Source organism: Lithobates pipiens, unplaced genomic scaffold (assembly GCF_037356315.1).
Source record: "Lithobates pipiens isolate NorthernLeopardFrog02 unplaced genomic scaffold, aLitPip1_a1.2 Scaffold_22, whole genome shotgun sequence".
Taxonomy (NCBI): domain Eukaryota; kingdom Metazoa; phylum Chordata; class Amphibia; order Anura; family Ranidae; genus Lithobates; species Lithobates pipiens.
Genome location: NW_027507784.1, coordinates 42,181,432 through 42,209,048, shown reverse-complemented (window position 1 = coordinate 42,209,048; position 27,617 = coordinate 42,181,432). Strand labels below are relative to the sequence as shown.

Here is a 27,617-nt window from a genome sequence, read left to right as displayed (position 1 = left end):
TGCTTCAATGTTCAGTGTCCTCATCCCTATCCCCATGCTTCAATGTTCAGTGTCCTCATCCCTATCCGCGAGCTTCAATGTTCAGTGTCCTCATCCTTATCCCCGAGCTTCAATGTTCAGTGTCCATCCTTATCCCCGTGCTTCAATGTTCAGTGTCCTCATCCCTATCCGCAAGCTTCAATGTTCAGTGTCCTCATCCTTATCCCTGTGCTTCAATGTTCAGTGTCCTCATCCCTATCCGCAAGCTTCAATGTTCAGTGTCCTCATCCTTATCCCCATGCTTCGATGTTCAGTGTCCTCATCGAAGCAGGGGGATAAGGATGAGGACACTGAACATTGAAGCTCGCGGATAGGGATGAGGACACTGAACATTGAAGCAGGGGGATAGGGATGAGGACACTGAACATTGAAGCTCGGGGATAAGGATGAGGACCCTGAACATTGAAGCAGGGGGATAAGGATGAGGACACTGAACATTGAAGCTCGCGGATAGGGATGAGGACACTGAACATTGAAGCTCAGGGATAAGGATGAGGACACTGAACATTGAAGCTCGCCGATAGGGATGAGGACACTGAACATTGAAGCACGGGGATAAGGATGGACACTGAACATTGAAGCTCGGGGATAAGGATGAGGACACTGAACATTGAAGCACGGGGATAAGGATGGACACTGAACATTGAAGCATGGGGATAGGGATGAGGACACTGAACATTGAAGCTCGGGGATAAGGATGAGGACACTGAACATTGAAGCATGTAGCTCAGGATAGGCACTACAAGTCCCAGCAATGCAAAACCTACTAGGTAACAAGGGAAGTATTAGTGTTGTGACGCACGGCCCAGTGTTTGTGTTGTGTGTAACTTCACTTCCGTAACATTATGTGATGGTTTCGCTGAACTGTATTGCCGAAACTATGTTGGAACGCACGGCGCAAGTGTTTGGAACGCATCGCGCATGCGCAGTACGCAACAACGTGGCCCGTGTTTGTGTTGTGTGTAACATCACTTCCGTAACATTATGTGATGGTTTCGCTGAACTGTATTGCCGAAACTATGTTGGAACGCACGGCGCGAGCGTTTGGAGCGCATCGCGCATGCGCAGTACGCAACAACGTCACTTCCGCACCATCCTGTGATAGGCATCAAACTGTGACACTACACCGGCTCATTGTTTATGTTGTGCACACAGTGTGTGGTGGGTGGACGAGGTGTGATCGGTGTGTTCTCCTCAGATGTGTACGGGATCCCCGGTGACAGATCATTCAATGAGACTCGTTATATCACCGGACACAGGGACACATGGGGCACGCGAGGGGGCCCTAAGATGGGCATGAGGGCAACAAGAAGCATACAGGAGGGGTACAGGGGCAAAAACAAGGACACGGGGGGTACAGGGGCAACAAGAAAGATAAAGGAGGGGGTAAAGGGGCAACAAGAAGGTCTCAGGGGCCACAAGATGTAGGCGAGAGGGGCAAAAAGAAGGATACAGGAGGGGCTCAGGGGCCACACAAAGGATATAGGTGGGGTACAGGGGCAACAAGAAGGACATATGAGGAGTACAGGGGCAACAAAAAGGATACAGAAGGGGTACAGGGGCCACAAGAAGAACACATGAATAACACAGGGGCCACAAGAAGGATGCAGGGGGGCACAGGGGCAATACGAATTATACAGGAGGGGCAATAAAAAGGATACAGGAGAGGCACAAGGGCAATAAGGGTATAGGTGGGGCACAGGGGCATTAAGAAGGATACAGGAGAGGCACAGGGGCCACAAGAAGAACACAGGAATGACATAGGAGCCACACGTAGGACACAGGAGGGGCACAGGGGCCACAAGAAGGAGACCGGAGGGGCAATAAGAAGGATACAGGAGGGGCACAGGGTCAGTAAGAAGGATATAGGAGAGGCACAGAGACAATAAGAAGGATACAGGAGGGGTACAGGGGCAACAAGAAAGATACAGGAGGGGCAACGAGGAGGCTACAGGAGGGGGTACAGGGGCAACAAGAAGTATACAGGAGGGGTACAGGATCAATAAGAAGGATACAGGAGGGGCACAGGGGCCACAAGAAGAACACATGAATGACACAGGGGCCTCAAGAAGGATACAGGATGGGCACAGGGGCCACAAGAATGACACAGGAGGGGCACAGGAGCCACAAGATGTAGACGAGAGGGGCACAGGGCCACAAGAAGGAGACCGGAGGGTCAATAAGAAGGATACAGGAGAGGCACAGGGAAAATAAGAAGGATACAGGAGGGGTACAGGGCCAACAAGAAGGATACAGGAGGGGTACAGGGGCAACAAGAAGGATACAGGAGGGGCAACGAGGAGGCTACAGGAGGGGGTACAGGGGCAACAAGAAGTATACAGCAGGGGTACAGGGTCAATAAGAAGGATACAGGAGGGGCACAGGGGCCACAAGATGTAGGCGAGAAGGGCAAAAAGAAGGATACAGGAGGGGCTCAGGGCCACACAAAGGATATAGGTGGGGTACAGGGGCAACAAGAAGGACATATGAGGAGTACAGGGGCAACAAGAAAGATACAGAAGGGGTACAGGGGCCACAAGAAGAACACATGAATGACACAGGGGCCACAAGAAGGATACAGGAGGGGTACAGGGGCAATACGAATTATACAGGAGGGGCAATAAAGAGGATACAGGAGAGGCACAGGGGCAATAAGGGTATAGGTGGGGCACAGGGGCAATAAGGGTATAGGTGGGGCACAGGGGCATTAAGAAGGATACAGGAGAGGCACAGGGGCCACAAGAAGAACACAGGAATGACATAGGAGCCACACGTAGGACACAGGAGGGTCACAGGGGCCACAAGAAGGAGACCGGAGGGGCAATAAGAAGGATACAGGAGGGGCACAGGGTCAGTAAGAAGGATATAGGAGAGGCACAGGGACAATAAGAAGGATACAGGAGGGGTATAGGGGCAACAAGAAAGATACAGGTGGGGCAACGAGGAGGCTACAGGAGGGGGTACAGGGGCAACAAGAAGTATACAGGAGGGGTACAGGGTCAATAAGAAGAAAACAGGAGGGGCACAGGGGCCACAAGAAGAACACATGAATGACACAGGGGCCACAAGAAGGAAACAGGAGGGGCACAGGGGCAATACGAATTATACAGGAGGGGCAATAAAGAGGATACAGGAGCGGCACAGGGGCAATAAGGGTACAGGTGGGGCACAGGGGCAGCAAGAAGGGCACAGGGGCCACAAGAAGAACACCGGAATAACACAGGAGCCACACGTAGGACACAGGAGGGGCACAGGGGCCACAAGATGTAGACAAGAGGGGCACAGGGGCCACAAGAAGGAGACAGGAGGGGCACAGGGTCATTAAAAAGGATATAGGAGAGGCACAGGGACAATAAGAAGGATACAGGAGGGGTACAGGGCCAAAAAGAAGGATACAGGAGGGGCAACGAGGAGGCTACAGGAGAGGGTACAGGGTCAACAAGAAGTATACAGGAGGGGTACAGGGTCAATAAGAAGGATACAGGAGGGGCACAGGGGCCACAAGAAGAACACATGAATGACACAGGGGCCTCAAGAATGATACAGGATGGGCACAGGGGCCACAAGAAGGATACAAGGGGGGCACAGGGGCAATACAGATACAGGAGGGGCAACAAGAAGGACACAGGAGGGGCACAGGGGCCACAAGATGTAGACGAGAGGGGCACAGGGCCACAAGAAGGAGACCGGAGGGTCAATAAGAAGGATACAGCAGAGGCACAGGGACAATAAGAAGGATACAGGAGGGGTACAGGAACAACAAGAAGGATACAGGAGGGGTACAGGGGCAACAAGAAGGATACAGGAGGGGCACATGGGCAATGAGGAGGCTACAGGAGGGGGTACAGGGGCAACAAGAAGTATACAGGAGGGGTACAGGGTCAATAAGAAGGATACAGGAGGGGCACAGGGGCCACAAGAAGAACACATGAATGACACAAGGGCCTCAAGAAGGATACAGGAGGGGCACAGGGGCCACAAGAAGGATACAAGGGGGCACAGGGGCAATACGGATACAGGAGGGGCAACAAGAAGGGCACAGGAGGGGCACAGGGGCCACAAGAAGAACACAGGAATGACACAGGGGCCACACGTAGGATCCAGGAGGGGCACAGGGGCCACAAGAAGTAGATGGGAGGGGCACAGGGGCCACAAGGAGACAGGAGGGGCACAGGGTCAATAAGGATACAGGAGGGGCACAGGGGCTTCAAGAAGGATACAGGAGGGGTACTGGGGCAACAAGAAGAACAAAGGAGGGGTACAGAGGCAACAAGAAGGATACAGGAGGGGTACAAGGGCAACAAGAAGAACACAGGAGGGCTACAGGGGCAACAAGAAGAACAGAGGAGGGGCACGTGGGCAACAAGAAGGACACAGGTGGGATAGAGGGCAATAAGAAGGATAAAGGAGGGGCACAGAGGCCACACAAAGGATACAGGAGGGGCACAGGGACAACAAGAAGGGGTACAGGGGCAACAAAAAAGATTAAGGAGGTGTACATGGGGTAAATAGAAGGATACAGGAGGGGTACAGGGGCAACGAGAAGGATACGGGGGCAACAAGGAGGACACAGGAGGGAAACAGGGGCCACAAGAAGAACACAGGAATGACACATGGCCCACGTGTAGGATACAGGAGGGGCACGGGGGCCACAAGAAGGATACAGGAGGGGCACTAAGAATGCACAGGAGGGGCATAGGGCAACAAGGATACAGGAAGGGCACAGGGGCCACAAGTAAGACACAAGAGGGGCACAGGGGCCACAAGAAGGACACAGAAATTACACAAGGGCCACACAAAGGATACAGGAGAGGCAGAGGGGCCACATGTAGGATACAGGAAGGGCACACAGGCAATAAGAAGGATACAGTAGGGGCACAGGGGCAATAAGGATACAGGAGGGGCACAGGGGCAATAAAAAGGATATAGGAGGGGCACAGGGGCAACAAGAAGGATACAGGAGGGGTACAGGGGCAACAAGATGGATACAGGAGGGGCACAGCAGCAACAAGGATACAGGAGGGGCACATGGGCAACAAGAAGGATACAGAAGGGGCACAGGGGCAACAAGAAGGATACAGAAGGGGCACAGGGGCAACAAGAAGGATACAGGAGGGGCACAGGGGCAACAAGAAGGATACTGGAGCGACACAGGCCACACAAAGGATACAGGAGGGGCACAGGGGCAACAATAAGGATACATGAGGGGCACAGGAGCCACAAGAAGCATACAGGAGGGGCACAGGGGCCCCAAGAAGGACGCAGAAATGACACAAGAGCCACACGTAGGATACAGGAGGGGCACAAGGGCAATACGAAGGATACAGGTGGGATACAGGGGCAAAAAGAAGGATACAGGAGGGGCACAGGGGCAACAAGAATGATACAGGAAGGGCACAGGGGCAACGAGAAGGACATAAGAATGACACGGGCCACAAGAAGGATACAGGAGGGGCACAGCAGCAACAGGAGGGGTACAGGGGCAACAAGAAGGATACAGGAGGGGCACAGGGGCAACAAGAAGGATACATGAGGGGCACACCATTTACTGCCCTTCTGACACTGTACACTGCTCTACTGACACCATTTACTGCTCTACTGACACCGTCCTACTGGCTGACAGTGTCCACTTTTATGGTAGGCTATTTTCACTGACATTTCTTTTATTAATCGAATCATATTTTATGGGTACACTAAATGCTTTTGTTTTATTTAATCATGCCCATTTAACCCCCCCCCCCCCCCCCCACTGTTAATGCAATTTGGCTATAGCAACTGTTCACTGTAGCACACTTCATTACTACTCTTTTTGGGTAACCCGAGCTATTTTACAATCCTATAGCGTGTACTACAAAAAATTGCCATGCGCCGTGAAAATGTTCGGGTTTGGCTTGAAGAAAAGACCTTCACCAACTGACAAGTGATGCCAGCTTTGAAAATAACTGTCAAATGTCTAAAAATAGACTAGTACATAACATAAGCACCCATTACATAACATTACTGACAGCCACATGCTGCAATTTTCTGCCTGTTTATATAAAAAATATATATTTTATATCTTATATTTGCCTAGATTTGATAAATCTGATGTTAATGTGCAAAATTCTGTAATCTCAGATGGTGATGTGCATACTGAGTGTAGCTCTGTCCCCAGAATGCAGGAGAGTAGAAGCAAATGGTCTTACCGCTGCGAGGAGTCAACAACATCTGACGCCCAGCAAAAGGTGCAGCTGCCTTATATGGGCTCTGACCAACTGCCGCTGACCTTTGACCTTCACCAACTGCCGCTGACCTTTGACCTTCACCAACTGCCGCTGACCTTTGACCCTCACCAACTGACAAGTGATGTCATCTTTGAAAATAACATAATATTACTGACATCTACATGCTGCAATTTTCTGCCTGTTTATATAAAACAATATATATTTTATATCCTTATATTTGCCTAGATTTGATAAATCTTATGTTAATGTAATAAATTCTGTAATCTCAAAATAAAAAAAAAAATTCTGTAATCTCAGATGGTGATGTGCATACTGAGTGTAGCTCTGTCCCGAGAATCCAAGAGAGCAGAAGCAATGAATTTACCACTGAACATCTGACGGCCAGCAGAGGGCGCAGCTGCCTTAGAAAATCAACGTTTTTTTTTTTTGTTTTTTTTCCTCAAAAACTTTATGTAGTGTATGTTCAGTGACAAACATGTAACAACATATAATGTTATGTAACGGGAGCTAATGTTATATATTAGTGTTAAAATATAAAAATAAAAATATTGAAAATATAAAATAAAATATTTTTTTTTAAAATCTGACAGATATGGGAATCATTTCAAACCCACAGCCCACAGGAGCCAAAATGAGACAAAGGAGCCACAAGAAGGACACATGGGCCACAGAAGCAACACGGAGGTAACAAGAAAGACACAGGAGGGGCACAGGAGGGATACAGGGGTCACATGAAGGACTCAGCAAAGACACAGGTGGGACACAAGAAGGACACATGGGCCACAGAAGCGACACGGGGGTCACAAGAAGGACACAGGAGGGATACAGGGGTCACAAGAAGGACACAGGAGGGATACAGGGGTCACAAGAAGGACACAGAAGGGACACAGGGGCCACAAGAAGGAAATAGGAGGGCCACAGGGGCCATAAAAATGACTTGTAGCGCTGCCAGCCTTTGGCCCAATTGTACAGGTCTTTGTTGTTATTATTTTACATTTTTCTTTGTATTTCTAAATGTCACCAGGGTGTTGTGTTTTTTTTTTGTTTTGTTTTTTTTGTTGTCAATTTCAGTTGTATGCAACCATCTATTGGCTATAATAATACCATTAATTATAATAAATAATAAACATTATTATCTATATAATTTTATAATTATTATTATTATTAGGTTTATTTCTAGGTTATTATTTATTACATCTTATAAGAGCAGGTGTATTGAATTGTACTGTAATTGTACTGTCTGCCCTCATGTTGTAAAGCGCTGCGCAAACTGTCGGCCCTATATAGATCCTGTATAATAATAATAATAATAATATTTATTTGGTTTATTTCTAGGTTTTTGTTTATAAAATCCTACATTAGGCTTTACCAGGTTTATTTCTAGATTAATTGTTTTAAAATCTTATATAAGCTTTATTTGGTTTAATGACTTTAATTTATGTTTTATATGTAATTGTGCCCAACCATAACCAAAATGTATAGTAAAAAAAAAATCAATGATAACTTTATCATTAAAATCTTAACTTTGACTTTTTTAGATTTTTTTTTTTAAAACGTTATTATTTATATAATGTTATATAATCTTTATTAGGTGCAATGATTTGTTAGTATGGAGCCCCCCCCCCCGGGATCTGCAGTGGGGATGTCAGATTTTTCTTTGTTGTCTGATGAAGAGATGAAATCACTGACCAAAAATAACCTGCTGGTGTCCTGCACTTCCCACATTGAACACTAGATGTCGCGGTGTACACTGTGTTGTATTGGGAACGTTTGTTTGGGTGGAACACTTTATTCCGGTCATGTGTTCCCCGGCTCATTGTTTACGTTGTGCACACAGTGTGTGGTGGGTGGACGAGGTGTGATCGGTGTGTTCTCCTCAGATGTGTCCGGGATCCCCGGTGACAGATCATTCAATGAGACTCGTTATATCACCGGACACAGGGACACATGGGGCACGCGAGGGGGCCCTAAGATGGGCATGAGGGCAACAAGAAGCATACAGGAGGGGTACAGGGGCAAAAACAAGGACACGGGGGGTACAGGGGCAACAAGAAAGATAAAGGAGGGGGTAAAGGGGCAACAAGAAGGTCTCAGGGGCCACAAGATGTAGGCGAGAGGGGCAAAAAGAAGGATACAGGAGGGGCTCAGGGGCCACACAAAGGATATAGGTGGGGTACAGGGGCAACAAGAAGGACATATGAGGAGTACAGGGGCAACAAAAAGGATACAGAAGGGGTACAGGGGCCACAAGAAGAACACATGAATAACACAGGGGCCACAAGAAGGATGCAGGGGGGCACAGGGGCAATACGAATTATACAGGAGGGGCAATAAAAAGGATACAGGAGAGGCACAAGGGCAATAAGGGTATAGGTGGGGCACAGGGGCATTAAGAAGGATACAGGAGAGGCACAGGGGCCACAAGAAGAACACAGGAATGACATAGGAGCCACACGTAGGACACAGGAGGGGCACAGGGGCCACAAGAAGGAGACCGGAGGGGCAATAAGAAGGATACAGGAGGGGCACAGGGTCAGTAAGAAGGATATAGGAGAGGCACAGAGACAATAAGAAGGATACAGGAGGGGTACAGGGGCAACAAGAAAGATACAGGAGGGGCAACGAGGAGGCTACAGGAGGGGGTACAGGGGCAACAAGAAGTATACAGGAGGGGTACAGGATCAATAAGAAGGATACAGGAGGGGCACAGGGGCCACAAGAAGAACACATGAATGACACAGGGGCCTCAAGAAGGATACAGGATGGGCACAGGGGCCACAAGACTGACACAGGAGGGGCACAGGAGCCACAAGATGTAGACGAGAGGGGCACAGGGCCACAAGAAGGAGACCGGAGGGTCAATAAGAAGGATACAGGAGAGGCACAGGGAAAATAAGAAGGATACAGGAGGGGTACAGGGCCAACAAGAAGGATACAGGAGGGGTACAGGGGCAACAAGAAGGATACAGGAGGGGCAACGAGGAGGCTACAGGAGGGGGTACAGGGGCAACAAGAAGTATACAGCAGGGGTACAGGGTCAATAAGAAGGATACAGGAGGGGCACAGGGGCCACAAGATGTAGGCGAGAGGGGCAAAAAGAAGGATACAGGAGGGGCTCAGGGCCACACAAAGGATATAGGTGGGGTACAGGGGCAACAAGAAGGACATATGAGGAGTACAGGGGCAACAAGAAAGATACAGAAGGGGTACAGGGGCCACAAGAAGAACACATGAATGACACAGGGGCCACAAGAAGGATACAGGAGGGGTACAGGGGCAATACGAATTATACAGGAGGGGCAATAAAGAGGATACAGGAGAGGCACAGGGGCAATAAGGGTATAGGTGGGGCACAGGGGCAATAAGGGTATAGGTGGGGCACAGGGGCATTAAGAAGGATACAGGAGAGGCACAGGGGCCACAAGAAGAACACAGGAATGACATAGGAGCCACACGTAGGACACAGGAGGGTCACAGGGGCCACAAGAAGGAGACCGGAGGGGCAATAAGAAGGATACAGGAGGGGCACAGGGTCAGTAAGAAGGATATAGGAGAGGCACAGGGACAATAAGAAGGATACAGGAGGGGTATAGGGGCAACAAGAAAGATACAGGTGGGGCAACGAGGAGGCTACAGGAGGGGGTACAGGGGCAACAAGAAGTATACAGGAGGGGTACAGGGTCAATAAGAAGAAAACAGGAGGGGCACAGGGGCCACAAGAAGAACACATGAATGACACAGGGGCCACAAGAAGGAAACAGGAGGGGCACAGGGGCAATACGAATTATACAGGAGGGGCAATAAAGAGGATACAGGAGCGGCACAGGGGCAATAAGGGTACAGGTGGGGCACAGGGGCAGCAAGAAGGGCACAGGGGCCACAAGAAGAACACCGGAATAACACAGGAGCCACACGTAGGACACAGGAGGGGCACAGGGGCCACAAGATGTAGACAAGAGGGGCACAGGGGCCACAAGAAGGAGACAGGAGGGGCACAGGGTCATTAAAAAGGATATAGGAGAGGCACAGGGACAATAAGAAGGATACAGGAGGGGTACAGGGCCAAAAAGAAGGATACAGGAGGGGCAACGAGGAGGCTACAGGAGAGGGTACAGGGTCAACAAGAAGTATACAGGAGGGGTACAGGGTCAATAAGAAGGATACAGGAGGGGCACAGGGGCCACAAGAAGAACACATGAATGACACAGGGGCCTCAAGAATGATACAGGATGGGCACAGGGGCCACAAGAAGGATACAAGGGGGGCACAGGGGCAATACAGATACAGGAGGGGCAACAAGAAGGACACAGGAGGGGCACAGGGGCCACAAGATGTAGACGAGAGGGGCACAGGGCCACAAGAAGGAGACCGGAGGGTCAATAAGAAGGATACAGCAGAGGCACAGGGACAATAAGAAGGATACAGGAGGGGTACAGGAACAACAAGAAGGATACAGGAGGGGTACAGGGGCAACAAGAAGGATACAGGAGGGGCACATGGGCAATGAGGAGGCTACAGGAGGGGGTACAGGGGCAACAAGAAGTATACAGGAGGGGTACAGGGTCAATAAGAAGGATACAGGAGGGGCACAGGGGCCACAAGAAGAACACATGAATGACACAAGGGCCTCAAGAAGGATACAGGAGGGGCACAGGGGCCACAAGAAGGATACAAGGGGGCACAGGGGCAATACGGATACAGGAGGGGCAACAAGAAGGGCACAGGAGGGGCACAGGGGCCACAAGAAGAACACAGGAATGACACAGGGGCCACACGTAGGATCCAGGAGGGGCACAGGGGCCACAAGAAGTAGATGGGAGGGGCACAGGGGCCACAAGGAGACAGGAGGGGCACAGGGTCAATAAGGATACAGGAGGGGCACAGGGGCTTCAAGAAGGATACAGGAGGGGTACTGGGGCAACAAGAAGAACAAAGGAGGGGTACAGAGGCAACAAGAAGGATACAGGAGGGGTACAAGGGCAACAAGAAGAACACAGGAGGGCTACAGGGGCAACAAGAAGAACAGAGGAGGGGCACGTGGGCAACAAGAAGGACACAGGTGGGATAGAGGGCAATAAGAAGGATAAAGGAGGGGCACAGAGGCCACACAAAGGATACAGGAGGGGCACAGGGACAACAAGAAGGGGTACAGGGGCAACAAAAAAGATTAAGGAGGTGTACATGGGGTAAATAGAAGGATACAGGAGGGGTACAGGGGCAACGAGAAGGATACGGGGGCAACAAGGAGGACACAGGAGGGAAACAGGGGCCACAAGAAGAGCACAGGAATGACACATGGCCCACGTGTAGGATACAGGAGGGGCACGGGGGCCACAAGAAGGATACAGGAGGGGCACTAAGAATGCACAGGAGGGGCATAGGGCAACAAGGATACAGGAAGGGCACAGGGGCCACAAGTAAGACACAAGAGGGGCACAGGGGCCACAAGAAGGACACAGAAATTACACAAGGGCCACACAAAGGATACAGGAGAGGCAGAGGGGCCACATGTAGGATACAGGAAGGGCACACAGGCAATAAGAAGGATACAGTAGGGGCACAGGAGCAATAAGGATACAGGAGGGGCACAGGGGCAATAAAAAGGATATAGGAGGGGCACAGGGGCAACAAGAAGGATACAGGAGGGGTACAGGGGCAACAAGATGGATACAGGAGGGGCACAGCAGCAACAAGGATACAGGAGGGGCACATGGGCAACAAGAAGGATACAGAAGGGGCACAGGGGCAACAAGAAGGATACAGAAGGGGCACAGGGGCAACAAGAAGGATACAGGAGGGGCACAGGGGCAACAAGAAGGATACTGGAGCGACACAGGCCACACAAAGGATACAGGAGGGGCACAGGGGCAACAATAAGGATACATGAGGGGCACAGGAGCCACAAGAAGCATACAGGAGGGGCACAGGGGCCCCAAGAAGGACGCAGAAATGACACAAGAGCCACACGTAGGATACAGGAGGGGCACAAGGGCAATACGAAGGATACAGGTGGGATACAGGGGCAAAAAGAAGGATACAGGAGGGGCACAGGGGCAACAAGAATGATACAGGAAGGGCACAGGGGCAACGAGAAGGACATAAGAATGACACGGGCCACAAGAAGGATACAGGAGGGGCACAGCAGCAACAGGAGGGGTACAGGGGCAACAAGAAGGATACAGGAGGGGCACAGGGGCAACAAGAAGGATACATGAGGGGCACACCATTTACTGCCCTTCTGACACTGTACACTGCTCTACTGACACCATTTACTGCTCTACTGACACCGTCCTACTGGCTGACAGTGTCCACTTTTATGGTAGGCTATTTTCACTGACATTTCTTTTATTAATCGAATCATATTTTATGGGTACACTAAATGCTTTTGTTTTATTTAATCATGCCCATTTAACCCCCCCCCCCCCCCCCCCCACTGTTAATGCAATTTGGCTATAGCAACTGTTCACTGTAGCACACTTCATTACTACTCTTTTTGGGTAACCCGAGGTATTTTACAATCCTATAGCGTGTACTACAAAAAATTGCCATGCGCCGTGAAAATGTTCGGGTTTGGCTTGAAGAAAAGACCTTCACCAACTGACAAGTGATGCCAGCTTTGAAAATAACTGTCAAATGTCTAAAAATAGACTAGTACATAACATAAGCACCCATTACATAACATTACTGACAGCCACATGCTGCAATTTTCTGCCTGTTTATATAAAAAATATATATTTTATATCTTATATTTGCCTAGATTTGATAAATCTGATGTTAATGTGCAAAATTCTGTAATCTCAGATGGTGATGTGCATACTGAGTGTAGCTCTGTCCCCAGAATGCAGGAGAGTAGAAGCAAATGGTCTTACCGCTGCGAGGAGTCAACAACATCTGACGCCCAGCAAAAGGTGCAGCTGCCTTATATGGGCTCTGACCAACTGCCGCTGACCTTTGACCTTCACCAACTGCCGCTGACCTTTGACCTTCACCAACTGACGCTGACCTTTGACCCTCACCAACTGACAAGTGATGTCATCTTTGAAAATAACATAATATTACTGACATCTACATGCTGCAATTTTCTGCCTGTTTATATAAAACAATATATATTTTATATCCTTATATTTGCCTAGATTTGATAAATCTTATGTTAATGTAATAAATTCTGTAATCTCAAAATAAAATAAAAAATTCTGTAATCTCAGATGGTGATGTGCATACTGAGTGTAGCTCTGTCCCGAGAATCCAAGAGAGCAGAAGCAATGAACTTACCACTGAACATCTGACGGCCAGCAGAGGGCGCAGCTGCCTTAGAAAATCAACGTTTTTTTTTTTTGTTTTTTTTCCTCAAAAACTTTATGTAGTGTATGTTCAGTGACAAACATGTAACAACATATAATGTTATGTAACGGGAGCTAATGTTATATATTAGTGTTAAAATATAAAAATAAAAATATTGAAAATATAAAATAAAATATTTTTTTTTTAAATCTGACAGATATGGGAATCATTTCTAACCCACAGCCCACAGGAGCCAAAATGAGACAAAGGAGCCACAAGAAGGACACATGGGCCACAGAAGCAACACGGAGGTAACAAGAAAGACACAGGAGGGGCACAGGAGGGATACAGGGGTCACATGAAGGACTCAGCAAAGACACAGGTGGGACACAAGAAGGACACATGGGCCACAGAAGCGACACGGGGGTCACAAGAAGGACACAGGAGGGATACAGGGGTCACAAGAAGGACACAGGAGGGATACAGGGGTCACAAGAAGGACACAGAAGGGACACAGGGGCCACAAGAAGGAAATAGGAGGGCCACAGGGGCCATAAAAATGACTTGTAGCGCTGCCAGCCTTTGGCCCAATTGTACAGGTCTTTGTTGTTATTATTTTACATTTTTCTTTGTATTTCTAAATGTCACCAGGGTGTTGTGTTTTTTTTTTGTTTTGTTTTTTTTGTTGTCAATTTCAGTTGTATGCAACCATCTATTGGCTATAATAATACCATTAATTATAATAAATAATAAACATTATTATCTATATAATTTTATAATTATTATTATTATTAGGTTTATTTCTAGGTTATTATTTATTACATCTTCTAAGAGCAGGTGTATTGAATTGTACTGTAATTGTACTGTCTGCCCTCATGTTGTAAAGCGCTGCGCAAACTGTCGGCCCTATATAGATCCTGTATAATAATAATAATAATATTTATTTGGTTTATTTCTAGGTTTTTGTTTATAAAATCCTACATTAGGCTTTACCAGGTTTATTTCTAGATTAATTGTTTTAAAATCTTATATAAGCTTTATTTGGTTTAATGACTTTAATTTATGTTTTATATGTAATTGTGCCCAACCATAACCAAAATGTATAGTAAAAAAAAAATCAATGATAACTTTATCATTAAAATCTTAACTTTGACTTTTTTCGATTTTTTTTTTTAAAACGTTATTATTTATATAATGTTATATAATCTTTATTAGGTGCAATGATTTGTTAGTATGGAGCCCCCCCCCCCCGGGATCTGCTGTGGGATGTCAGATTTTTCTTTGTTGTCTGATGAAGAGATGAAATCACTGACCAAAAATAACCTGCTGGTGTCCTGCACTTCCCACATTGAACACTAGATGTCGCGGTGTACACTGTGTTGTATTGGGAACGTTTGTTTGGGTGGAACACTTTATTCCGGTCATGTGTTCCCCGGCTCATTGTTTACGTTGTGCACACAGTGTGTGGTGGGTGGACGAGGTGTGATCGGTGTGTTCTCCTCAGATGTGTCCGGGATCCCCGGTGACAGATCATTCAATGAGACTCGTTATATCACCGGACACAGGGACACATGGGGCACGCGAGGGGGCCCTAAGATGGGCATGAGGGCAACAAGAAGCATACAGGAGGGGTACAGGGGCAAAAACAAGGACACGGGGGGTACAGGGGCAACAAGAAAGATAAAGGAGGGGGTAAAGGGGCAACAAGAAGGTCTCAGGGGCCACAAGATGTAGGCGAGAGGGGCAAAAAGAAGGATACAGGAGGGGCTCAGGGGCCACACAAAGGATATAGGTGGGGTACAGGGGCAACAAGAAGGACATATGAGGAGTACAGGGGCAACAAAAAGGATACAGAAGGGGTACAGGGGCCACAAGAAGAACACATGAATAACACAGGGGCCACAAGAAGGATGCAGGGGGGCACAGGGGCAATACGAATTATACAGGAGGGGCAATAAAAAGGATACAGGAGAGGCACAAGGGCAATAAGGGTATAGGTGGGGCACAGGGGCATTAAGAAGGATACAGGAGAGGCACAGGGGCCACAAGAAGAACACAGGAATGACATAGGAGCCACACGTAGGACACAGGAGGGGCACAGGGGCCACAAGAAGGAGACCGGAGGGGCAATAAGAAGGATACAGGAGGGGCACAGGGTCAGTAAGAAGGATATAGGAGAGGCACAGAGACAATAAGAAGGATACAGGAGGGGTACAGGGGCAACAAGAAAGATACAGGAGGGGCAACGAGGAGGCTACAGGAGGGGGTACAGGGGCAACAAGAAGTATACAGGAGGGGTACAGGATCAATAAGAAGGATACAGGAGGGGCACAGGGGCCACAAGAAGAACACATGAATGACACAGGGGCCTCAAGAAGGATACAGGATGGGCACAGGGGCCACAAGAATGACACAGGAGGGGCACAGGAGCCACAAGATGTAGACGAGAGGGGCACAGGGCCACAAGAAGGAGACCGGAGGGTCAATAAGAAGGATACAGGAGAGGCACAGGGAAAATAAGAAGGATACAGGAGGGGTACAGGGCCAACAAGAAGGATACAGGAGGGGTACAGGGGCAACAAGAAGGATACAGGAGGGGCAACGAGGAGGCTACAGGAGGGGGTACAGGGGCAACAAGAAGTATACAGCAGGGGTACAGGGTCAATAAGAAGGATACAGGAGGGGCACAGGGGCCACAAGATGTAGGTGAGAGGGGCAAAAAGAAGGATACAGGAGGGGCTCAGGGCCACACAAAGGATATAGGTGGGGTACAGGGGCAACAAGAAGGACATATGAGGAGTACAGGGGCAACAAGAAAGATACAGAAGGGGTACAGGGGCCACAAGAAGAACACATGAATGACACAGGGGCCACAAGAAGGATACAGGAGGGGTACAGGGGCAATACGAATTATACAGGAGGGGCAATAAAGAGGATACAGGAGAGGCACAGGGGCAATAAGGGTATAGGTGGGGCACAGGGGCAATAAGGGTATAGGTGGGGCACAGGGGCATTAAGAAGGATACAGGAGATGCACAGGGGCCACAAGAAGAACACAGGAATGACATAGGAGCCACACGTAGGACACAGGAGGGTCACAGGGGCCACAAGAAGGAGACCGGAGGGGCAATAAGAAGGATACAGGAGGGGCACAGGGTCAGTAAGAAGGATATAGGAGAGGCACAGGGACAATAAGAAGGATACAGGAGGGGTATAGGGGCAACAAGAAAGATACAGGTGGGGCAACGAGGAGGCTACAGGAGGGGGTACAGGGGCAACAAGAAGTATACAGGAGGGGTACAGGGTCAATAAGAAGAAAACAGGAGGGGCACAGGGGCCACAAGAAGAACACATGAATGACACAGGGGCCACAAGAAGGAAACAGGAGGGGCACAGGGGCAATACGAATTATACAGGAGGGGCAATAAAGAGGATACAGGAGCGGCACAGGGGCAATAAGGGTACAGGTGGGGCACAGGGGCAGCAAGAAGGGCACAGGGGCCACAAGAAGAACACCGGAATAACACAGGAGCCACACGTAGGACACAGGAGGGGCACAGGGGCCACAAGATGTAGACAAGAGGGGCACAGGGGCCACAAGAAGGAGACAGGAGGGGCACAGGGTCATTAAAAAGGATATAGGAGAGGCACAGGGACAATAAGAAGGATACAGGAGGGGTACAGGGCCAAAAAGAAGGATACAGGAGGGGCAACGAGGAGGCTACAGGAGAGGGTACAGGGTCAACAAGAAGTATACAGGAGGGGTACAGGGTCAATAAGAAGGATACAGGAGGGGCACAGGGGCCACAAGAAGAACACATGAATGACACAGGGGCCTCAAGAATGATACAGGATGGGCACAGGGGCCACAAGAAGGATACAAGGGGGGCACAGGGGCAATACAGATACAGGAGGGGCAACAAGAAGGACACAGGAGGGGCACAGGGGCCACAAGATGTAGACGAGAGGGGCACAGGGCCACAAGAAGGAGACCGGAGGGTCAATAAGAAGGATACAGCAGAGGCACAGGGACAATAAGAAGGATACAGGAGGGGTACAGGAACAACAAGAAGGATACAGGAGGGGTACAGGGGCAACAAGAAGGATACAGGAGGGGCACATGGGCAATGAGGAGGCTACAGGAGGGGGTACAGGGGCAACAAGAAGTATACAGGAGGGGTACAGGGTCAATAAGAAGGATACAGGAGGGGCACAGGGGCCACAAGAAGAACACATGAATGACACAAGGGCCTCAAGAAGGATACAGGAGGGGCACAGGGGCCACAAGAAGGATACAAGGGGGCACAGGGGCAATACGGATACAGGAGGGGCACAGGGGCCACAAGAAGAACACAGGAATGACACAGGGGCCACACGTAGGATCCAGGAGGGGCACAGGGGCCACAAGAAGTAGATGGGAGGGGCACAGGGGCCACAAGGAGACAGGAGGGGCACAGGGTCAATAAGGATACAGGAGGGGCACAGGGGCTTCAAGAAGGATACAGGAGGGGTACTGGGGCAACAAGAAGAACAAAGGAGGGGTACAGAGGCAACAAGAAGGATACAGGAGGGGTACAAGGGCAACAAGAAGAACACAGGAGGGCTACAGGGGCAACAAGAAGAACAGAGGAGGGGCACGTGGGCAACAAGAAGGACACAGGTGGGATAGAGGGCAATAAGAAGGATAAAGGAGGGGCACAGAGGCCACACAAAGGATACAGGAGGGGCACAGGGACAACAAGAAGGGGTACAGGGGCAACAAAAAAGATTAAGGAGGTGTACATGGGGTAAATAGAAGGATACAGGAGGGGTACAGGGGCAACGAGAAGGATACGGGGGCAACAAGGAGGACACAGGAGGGAAACAGGGGCCACAAGAAGAACACAGGAATGACACATGGCCCACGTGTAGGATACAGGAGGGGCACGGGGGCCACAAGAAGGATACAGGAGGGGCACTAAGAATGCACAGGAGGGGCATAGGGCAACAAGGATACAGGAAGGGCACAGGGGCCACAAGTAAGACACAAGAGGGGCACAGGGGCCACAAGAAGGACACAGAAATTACACAAGGGCCACACAAAGGATACAGGAGAGGCAGAGGGGCCACATGTAGGATACAGGAAGGGCACACAGGCAATAAGAAGGATACAGTAGGGGCACAGGGGCAATAAGGATACAGGAGGGGCACAGGGGCAATAAAAAGGATATAGGAGGGGCACAGGGGCAACAAGAAGGATACAGGAGGGGTACAGGGGCAACAAGATGGATACAGGAGGGGCACAGCAGCAACAAGGATACAGGAGGGGCACATGGGCAACAAGAAGGATACAGAAGGGGCACAGGGGCAACAAGAAGGATACAGAAGGGGCACAGGGGCAACAAGAAGGATACAGGAGGGGCACAGGGGCAACAAGAAGGATACTGGAGCGACACAGGCCACACAAAGGATACAGGAGGGGCACAGGGGCAACAATAAGGATACATGAGGGGCACAGGAGCCACAAGAAGCATACAGGAGGGGCACAGGGGCCCCAAGAAGGACGCAGAAATGACACAAGAGCCACACGTAGGATACAGGAGGGGCACAAGGGCAATACGAAGGATACAGGTGGGATACAGGGGCAAAAAGAAGGATACAGGAGGGGCACAGGGGCAACAAGAATGATACAGGAAGGGCACAGGGGCAACGAGAAGGACATAAGAATGACACGGGCCACAAGAAGGATACAGGAGGGGCACAGCAGCAACAGGAGGGGTACAGGGGCAACAAGAAGGATACAGGAGGGGCACAGGGGCAACAAGAAGGATACATGAGGGGCACACCATTTACTGCCCTTCTGACACTGTACACTGCTCTACTGACACCATTTACTGCTCTACTGACACCGTCCTACTGGCTGACAGTGTCCACTTTTATGGTAGGCTATTTTCACTGACATTTCTTTTATTAATCGAATCATATTTTATGGGTACACTAAATGCTTTTGTTTTATTTAATCATGCCCATTTAACCCCCCCCCCCCACTGTTAATGCAATTTGGCTATAGCAACTGTTCACTGTAGCACACTTCATTACTACTCTTTTTGGGTAACCCGAGGTATTTTACAATCCTATAGCGTGTACTACAAAAAATTGCCATGCGCCGTGAAAATGTTCGGGTTTGGCTTGAAGAAAAGACCTTCACCAACTGACAAGTGATGCCAGCTTTGAAAATAACTGTCAAATGTCTAAAAATAGACTAGTACATAACATAAGCACCCATTACATAACATTACTGACAGCCACATGCTGCAATTTTCTGCCTGTTTATATAAAAAATATATATTTTATATCTTATATTTGCCTAGATTTGATAAATCTGATGTTAATGTGCAAAATTCTGTAATCTCAGATGGTGATGTGCATACTGAGTCTAGCTCTGTCCCCAGAATGCAGGAGAGTAGAAGCAAATGGTCTTACCGCTGCGAGGAGTCAACAACATCTGACGCCCAGCAAAAGGTGCAGCTGCCTTATATGGGCTCTGACCAACTGCCGCTGACCTTTGACCTTCACCAACTGCCGCTGACCTTTGACCTTCACCAACTGACGCTGACCTTTGACCCTCACCAACTGACAAGTGATGTCATCTTTGAAAATAACATAATATTACTGACATCTACATGCTGCAATTTTCTGCCTGTTTATATAAAACAATATATATTTTATATCCTTATATTTGCCTAGATTTGATAAATCTTATGTTAATGTAATAAATTCTGTAATCTCAAAATAAAAAAAAAAATTCTGTAATTTCAGATGGTGATGTGCATACTGAGTGTAGCTCTGTCCCGAGAATCCAAGAGAGCAGAAGCAATGAACTTACCACTGAACATCTGACGGCCAGCAGAGGGCGCAGCTGCCTTAGAAAATCAACGTTTTTTTTTTTTGTTTTTTTTCCTCAAAAACTTTATGTAGTGTATGTTCAGTGACAAACATGTAACAACATATAATGTTATGTAACGGGAGCTAATGTTATATATTAGTGTTAAAATATAAAAATAAAAATATTGAAAATATAAAATAAAATATTTTTTTTTTAAATCTGACAGATATGGGAATCATTTCTAACCCACAGCCCACAGGAGCCAAAATGAGACAAAGGAGCCACAAGAAGGACACATGGGCCACAGAAGCAACACGGAGGTAACAAGAAAGACACAGGAGGGGCACAGGAGGGATACAGGGGTCACATGAAGGACTCAGCAAAGACACAGGTGGGACACAAGAAGGACACATGGGCCACAGAAGCGACACGGGGGTCACAAGAAGGACACAGGAGGGATACAGGGGTCACAAGAAGGACACAGGAGGGATACAGGGGTCACAAGAAGGACACAGAAGGGACACAGGGGCCACAAGAAGGAAATAGGAGGGCCACAGGGGCCATAAAAATGACTTGTAGCGCTGCCAGCCTTTGGCCCAATTGTACAGGTCTTTGTTGTTATTATTTTACATTTTTCTTTGTATTTCTAAATGTCACCAGGGTGTTGTGTTTTTTTTTTGTTTTGTTTTTTTTGTTGTCAATTTCAGTTGTATGCAACCATCTATTGGCTATAATAATACCATTAATTATAATAAATAATAAACATTATTATCTATATAATTTTATAATTATTATTATTATTAGGTTTATTTCTAGGTTATTATTTATTACATCTTATAAGAGCAGGTGTATTGAATTGTACTGTAATTGTACTGTCTGCCCTCATGTTGTAAAGCGCTGCGCAAACTGTCGGCCCTATATAGATCCTGTATAATAATAATAATAATATTTATTTGGTTTATTTCTAGGTTTTTGTTTATAAAATCCTACATTAGGCTTTACCAGGTTTATTTCTAGATTAATTGTTATAAAATCTTATATAAGCTTTATTTGGTTTAATGACTTTAATTTATGTTTTATATGTAATTGTGCCCAACCATAACCAAAATGTATAGTAAAAAAATAAATAAAAAAAATCAATGATAACTTTATCATTAAAATCTTAAATTAGACTTTATTCGGTTTTTTTAAAAACGTTATTATTTATATAATGTTATATAATCTTTATTAGGTGCAATGATTTGTTAGTATGGAGCCCCCCCCGGGATCTGCTGTGGGGATGTCAGATTTTTCTTTGTTGTCTGATGAAGAGATGAAATCACTGACCAAAAATAACCTGCTGGTGTCCTGCACTTCCCACATTGAACACTAGATGTCGCGGTGTACACTGTGTTGTATTGGGAACGTTTGTTTGGGAGGAACATTTTATTCCGGTCATGTGTTCCCCGGCTCATTGTTTACGTTGTGCACACAGTGTGTGGTGGGCGGACGAGGTGTGATCGGTGTGTTCTCCTCAGATGTGTCCGGGATCCCCGGTGACAGGTCAGTCAATGAGGCTCTTTATATCACCGGGCACAGGGGGCCCTAAGATGGGCATGGGGGCAACAAGAAGCATACAGGAGGGGTACAGGGGCAAAAACAAGGACAGGGGGGGGGTACAGGGGCAACAAGAAAGATAAAGGAGGGGGTACAGGAGCAAAAAGAAGGGCTCATGGGCCACAAGATGTAGGCGAGAGTGACAAAAAGAAGGATACAGGAGGGGCTCAGGGGCCACACAAAGGATATAGGTGGGGTACAGGGGCAACAAGAAGGACATATGAGGAGTACAGGGGCAACAAGAAGGATACAGAAGGGGCACAGGGGCAATACGAATTATGCAGGAGGGGCAATAAAAAGGATACAGGAGAGTCACAGGGGCAATAAGGGTACAGGTGGGGCACAGGGGCATTACGAAGGATACAGGAGTGGCACAGGGGCAGCAAGAAGGGCACAGGGGCCACAAAAAGAACACAGGAATGACACAGGAGCCACACGTAGGACACAGGTGGGGCACAGGGGCCACAAGATGTAGACAAGAGGGGCACAGGGGCCACAAGAAGGAGACCGGAGGGGCAATAAGAAGGATACAGGAGAGGCACAGGGTCAGTAAGAAGGATATAGGAGAGGCACAGGGACAATAAGAAGGATACAGGAGGGGCAACGAGGAGGCTACAGGAGGGCATACAGGGGCAACAAGAAGTATACAGGAGGGGCACAGGGGCCTCAAGAAGGATACAGGAAGGGTACAGCGGCCACAAGTAAGATGCAGGAGGGGCCACAAGAAGGAAAACAGAAATTACACAAGGGCCACACAAAGGATACAGGAGAGGCACAGGGGCCACACGCAGGATATAGGAAGGGCACACAGGCAATAAGGATACAGGAGGGGCACAGGGGCAACAAGAAGGATACAGAAGGGGCACAGGGGCAACAAGAAGGATACAAGAGGGGCACAGCAGCAACAAGGACACATGAGGGGTACAAGGGCAACAAGAAGGACACAGGAGGGGCACAGCAGCAACAAGAAGGATACAGGAGGGGCACAGCAGCAACAAGGATACAGGAGTCGTACAGGGGCAACAAGAAGGATACAGGAGGGGTACAGGGGCAACAAGAAGCACACAGGAGGGGTACAGGGGCAACAAGAAGGACACAGGAGTGGAACAGGGGCCACAAGAAGAACACAGGAATGACACATGGCCCACATGTAGGATACAGGAGGGGCACAGGGGCCACAAGAAGCATACAGGAGGGGCACAGGGCAACAAGAAGGATACAGGAAGGGTACAGGCGCCACAAGAAGGATACAGGACGGGCACTAAGAATGTACAGGAGGGGCACAGGGCAACAAGAAGGATACAGGAAGGGCACAGGGGCCACAAGTAAGATACAGGAGGGGCACAGGGGCCACAAGAAGGACAGAGAAATTACACAAGGGCCACACAAAGGATACAGGAGAGGCACAGGGGCCACACGTAGGATACAGAAAGGGCACACAGGCAATAAGGATACAGGAGGGGCACAGGGGCAATATGAAGGATACAGGAGGGGCACAGGGGCAAGAAGAATGATACAGGAGGGGCACAGGGGCAACAAGAATGATACAGGAGGGGCAAGAAGAATGATACAGGAGGGGCACAGCAGCAACAAGAAGGATACAGGAGGGGTACAGGGGCAGCAAGAAGGACACAGGAGGGGTACAGGGGCACATAGAAGGATACAGAACGGGCAACAAGAAGGGGCACGGGCAACAAGAAGGATACAGGAGGGGCACGGGGGCAACAAGAGGGATACGGGAGGGACACAGGGGCCACACAAAGGATTCAGGAGGGGTACAGGGGCAACAATAAGGATACAGGAGGGGCTACAAGAAGAATACAGGAGGGGTACAGGATTAATAAGAAGGATACAGGAGGGGCACAGCAGCGACAAGAAGGGTACAGGAGGTGCACAGGGGCAAAAAGAAGGATAAAGAAATGACACAGGGTCCACACAAAGGATACAGGAGAGGCACAGGGGCCACAAGTAGGATACAGGAGGGGCACACAGGCAACAAGAAGGATAAAGGAGGGGCACACAGGCAACAAGAAGGATACAGGAGGGGCACAGGGGCAATAAGAAGGATACAGGAGGGGCACAGGGGCAACAAGAAAGGATACAGGAGGGGCACAGGGGCCACAAGAAGCATACAGGAGGGGTACAGGGACAACATGAAGAACAAAGGTGGGGTACAGGGGCAATAAGGAGGATACAGGCGGGGCACAGCAGCAACAGGAGGGGCACAGGGGCAACAAGGACGACACAGGAGGAGTACAGGGGGCAACAAGAAGGATACAGGAGGGGCATAGGGGCAAAAAGAAGGATACAGAAATGACACAGGGGCCACAAAAAGGATACAGAAGAGGCACAGGGTCCACATGTAGGATACAGGAGGGGCACACGGGCAATAAGAAGGATACAGGGGGGGCACAGGGGCAACAAGATGGATACAGGAGGGCCACAGGGGCCACACAAAGGATACAGGAGGGGTACACGGACAACATGAAGAACAAAGGAGGGGTACAGGGGCAACATGAAGGATACAGGAGGGGTACAAAGGCAACAAGAAGAACGCAGGAAGGGCACAGGGGCAACAAGAAGGACACAGGAGGGGTAGAGGGGCAATAAGAAGGATAAAAGAGGGGCACAGGGGCTACACAAAGGATACAGGAGGGGCATCAAGAAGGACACACAAGGGGCATAGGGGCAACAAGAAGGACACAGGAGGGGAACAGGAGCCACAGGAATGACACAGGGGCCACACGCAGGATACAAGAGGGGCACCGGGGCCACAAGAAGGATACAGGAGGAGTAGGGGGGCCACAAGAAGGATACAGGAGGAGTAGGGGGGCAATAAGAAGGATACAGGAGGGGCGCAGGGCAACAAGAAGGATACTGGAGGGGAACAGGGGCCACAGGTAGGATACAGGAGAGGCACAGGGGTCACAAGAAGGATACAGAAATGACACAAGGGCCACACAAAGGATACAGGAGAGGCACAGGGGCCACAAGTAGGATACAAGAGGGGCACATGGGCAATAAGAAGGATACAGGAGGGGCACATGGGCAATAAGAAGGATACAGGAGGGGCACATGGGCAATAAGAAGGATACAGGAGGGGCACATGGGCAATAAGAAAGATACAGGAGGGGCACAGGGGCAACAAGAAGGATACAGGAGGGGCACAGGGGCAACAAGAAGGATACAGGAGGGGCACAGGGGCAACAAGAAGGATACAGGAGGGGCACAGGGGCAACAAGAAGGATACAGGAGGGGCACAGGGGCAACAAGAAGAATACAGGAGGGCTATAGGGTCAATAAGGATACAGGAGGGGCACAGGGGCAACAAGAAGAATACAGGAGGGGTATAGGGTCAATAAGGATACAGGAGGGGCACAGGGGCAATAAGAAGGATAAAGGAGGGGCAACAAGAAGGATACAGGAGGGACAGAGGGGCCACATAAAGGATACAGGAGTGGTACAGGGTCAATAAGAATGATACAGGAGGGGCAACGAGGTGGCTACAGGAGGGGGTACAGGGGCAACAAGAAGTATACAGGAGGGGTACAGGGTCAATAAGAAGGATATAGGAGAGGCACAGGGACAATAAGAAGGATACAGGAGGGGTACAGGGGCCACAAGAATGATACAGGAGGGGCAACGAGGAGGCTACAGGAGGGGGTACAGGGGCAACAAGAAGTATACAGGAGGGGTACAGGGTCAATAAGAAGGATACAGGAGGGGCACAGGGGCCTCAAGAAGGATACAGGAAGGGCACAGCGGCCACAAGTAAGATGCAGGAGGGGCCACAAGAAGGACACAGAAATTACACAAGGGCCACACAAAGGATACAGGAGAGGCACAGGGGCCACACGCAGGATACAGGAAGGGCACACAGGCAATAAGGATACAGGAGGGGCACAGGGGCAACAAGAAGGATACAGAAGGGGCACAGGGGCAACAAGAAGAATACAGGAGGGGTATAGGGTCAATAAGGATACAGGAGGGGCACAGGGGCAACAAGAAGGATAGAAGAGGGGCACAGCAGCAACAAGGACACAGGAGGGGTACAAGGGCAACAAGAAGGACACAGGAGGGGTACAGGGGCAACAAGAAGGACACAGCAGGGGCAACAAGAAGGATATAGGAGGGGCACAGCAGCAACAAGAAGGATACAGGAGGGGCACAGCAGCAACAAGAAGGATACAGGAGGGGCACAGCAGCAACAAGAAGGATACAGGATGGGCACAGCAGCAACAAGAAGGATACAGGAGTCGTACAGGGGCAACAAGAAGGATACAGGAGGGGTACAGGGGCAACAAGAAGGACACAGGAATGACACATGGCCCACATGTAGGATACAGGAGGGGTACAGGGTTAATAAGAAGGATACAGGAGGGGCACAGCAGCGACAAGAAAGGTACAGGAGGTGCACAGGGGCAAAAAGAAGGATAAAGAAATGACACAGGGTCCACACAAAGGATACAGGAGAGGCACAGGGGCCACAAGTAGGATACAGGAGGGGCACACAGGCAACAAGAAGGATAAAGGAGGGGCACACAGGCAACAAGAAGGATAAAGGAGGGGCACACAGGCAACAAGAAGGATACAGGAGGGGCACAGGGGCAACAAGAAGGATACAGGAGGGGCACTAAGAAGGATACAGGAGGGGCACAGGGGCAACAAGAAAGGATACAGTAGGGGCACAGGGGCCACAAGAAGCATACAGGAGGGGTACAGGGACAACATGAAGAACAAAGGAGGGGTACAGGGGCAATAAGAATGATACAGGCGGGGCACAGCAGCAACAGGAGGGGCACAGGGGCAACAAGGACGACACAGGAGGAGTACAGGGGGCAACAAGAAGGATACAGGAGGGGCACAGGGGCAAAAAGAAGGATACAGAAATGACACAGGGGCCACAAAAAGGATACAGAAGAGGCACAGGGTCCACATGTAGGATACAGGAGGGGCACACGGGCAATAAGAAGGATACAGGGGGGGCACAGGGGCAACAAGATGGATACAGGAGGGCCACAGGGGCCACACAAAGGATACAGGAGGGGTACACGGACAACATGAAGAACAAAGGAGGGGTACAGGGGCAACATGAAGGATACAGGATACAGGGTACAAGGGCAACAAGAAGAACGCAGGTAGGGCACAGGGGCAACAAGAAGGACACAGGAGGGGTAGAGGGGCAATAAGAAGGATAAAAGAGGGGCACAGGGGCTACACAAAGGATACAGGAGGGGCATCAAGAAGGACACACAAGGGGCATAGGGGCAACAAGAAGGACACAGGAGGGGAACAGGGGCCACAAGAAGAACACAGGAATGACACAGGGGCCACACGCAGGATACAAGAGGGGCACCGGGGCCACAAGAAGGATACAGGAGGAGTACGGGGGCAATAAGAAGGATACAGGAGGGGCACAGGGCAACAAGAAGGATACTGGAGGGGAACAGGGGCCACAGGTAGGATACAGGAGAGGCACAGGGGTCACAAGAAGGATACAGAAATGACACAAGGGCCACACAAAGGATACAGGAGAGGCACAGGGGCCACAAGTAGGATACAAGAGGGGCACATGGGCAATAAGAAGGATACAGGAGGGGCAACAAGAAGGA

The 27,617-nt window shown here is 49.4% G+C and overlaps 1 protein-coding gene across 5 annotated transcripts in view; it reads left to right on the top strand.

Annotated features, from left to right (window-relative positions):
* The first annotated feature begins 16,810 nt into the window (after positions 1-16,810).
* LOC143923678 (E3 ubiquitin/ISG15 ligase TRIM25-like) overlaps positions 16,811-27,617 on the top strand; it is a 34,029-nt gene continuing 23,222 nt past the window's right edge. For 4 of the 5 annotated variants that reach the window (XR_013261756.1, XR_013261755.1, XR_013261757.1 and 1 more), the window contains exons 1-2: positions 16,811-19,464; positions 20,636-20,729. Coding sequence is in view for 1 of the 5 variants with exons in the window: in XM_077447493.1 (XP_077303619.1) it covers positions 20,706-20,729 (24 nt within the window). In the remaining 4 variants the exon portion in view is untranslated. Of the gene's footprint in view, positions 19,465-20,635; positions 20,730-21,707; positions 21,952-27,617 lie in introns of those variants that run through there. The other variant, XM_077447494.1, reaches the window with a different exon arrangement.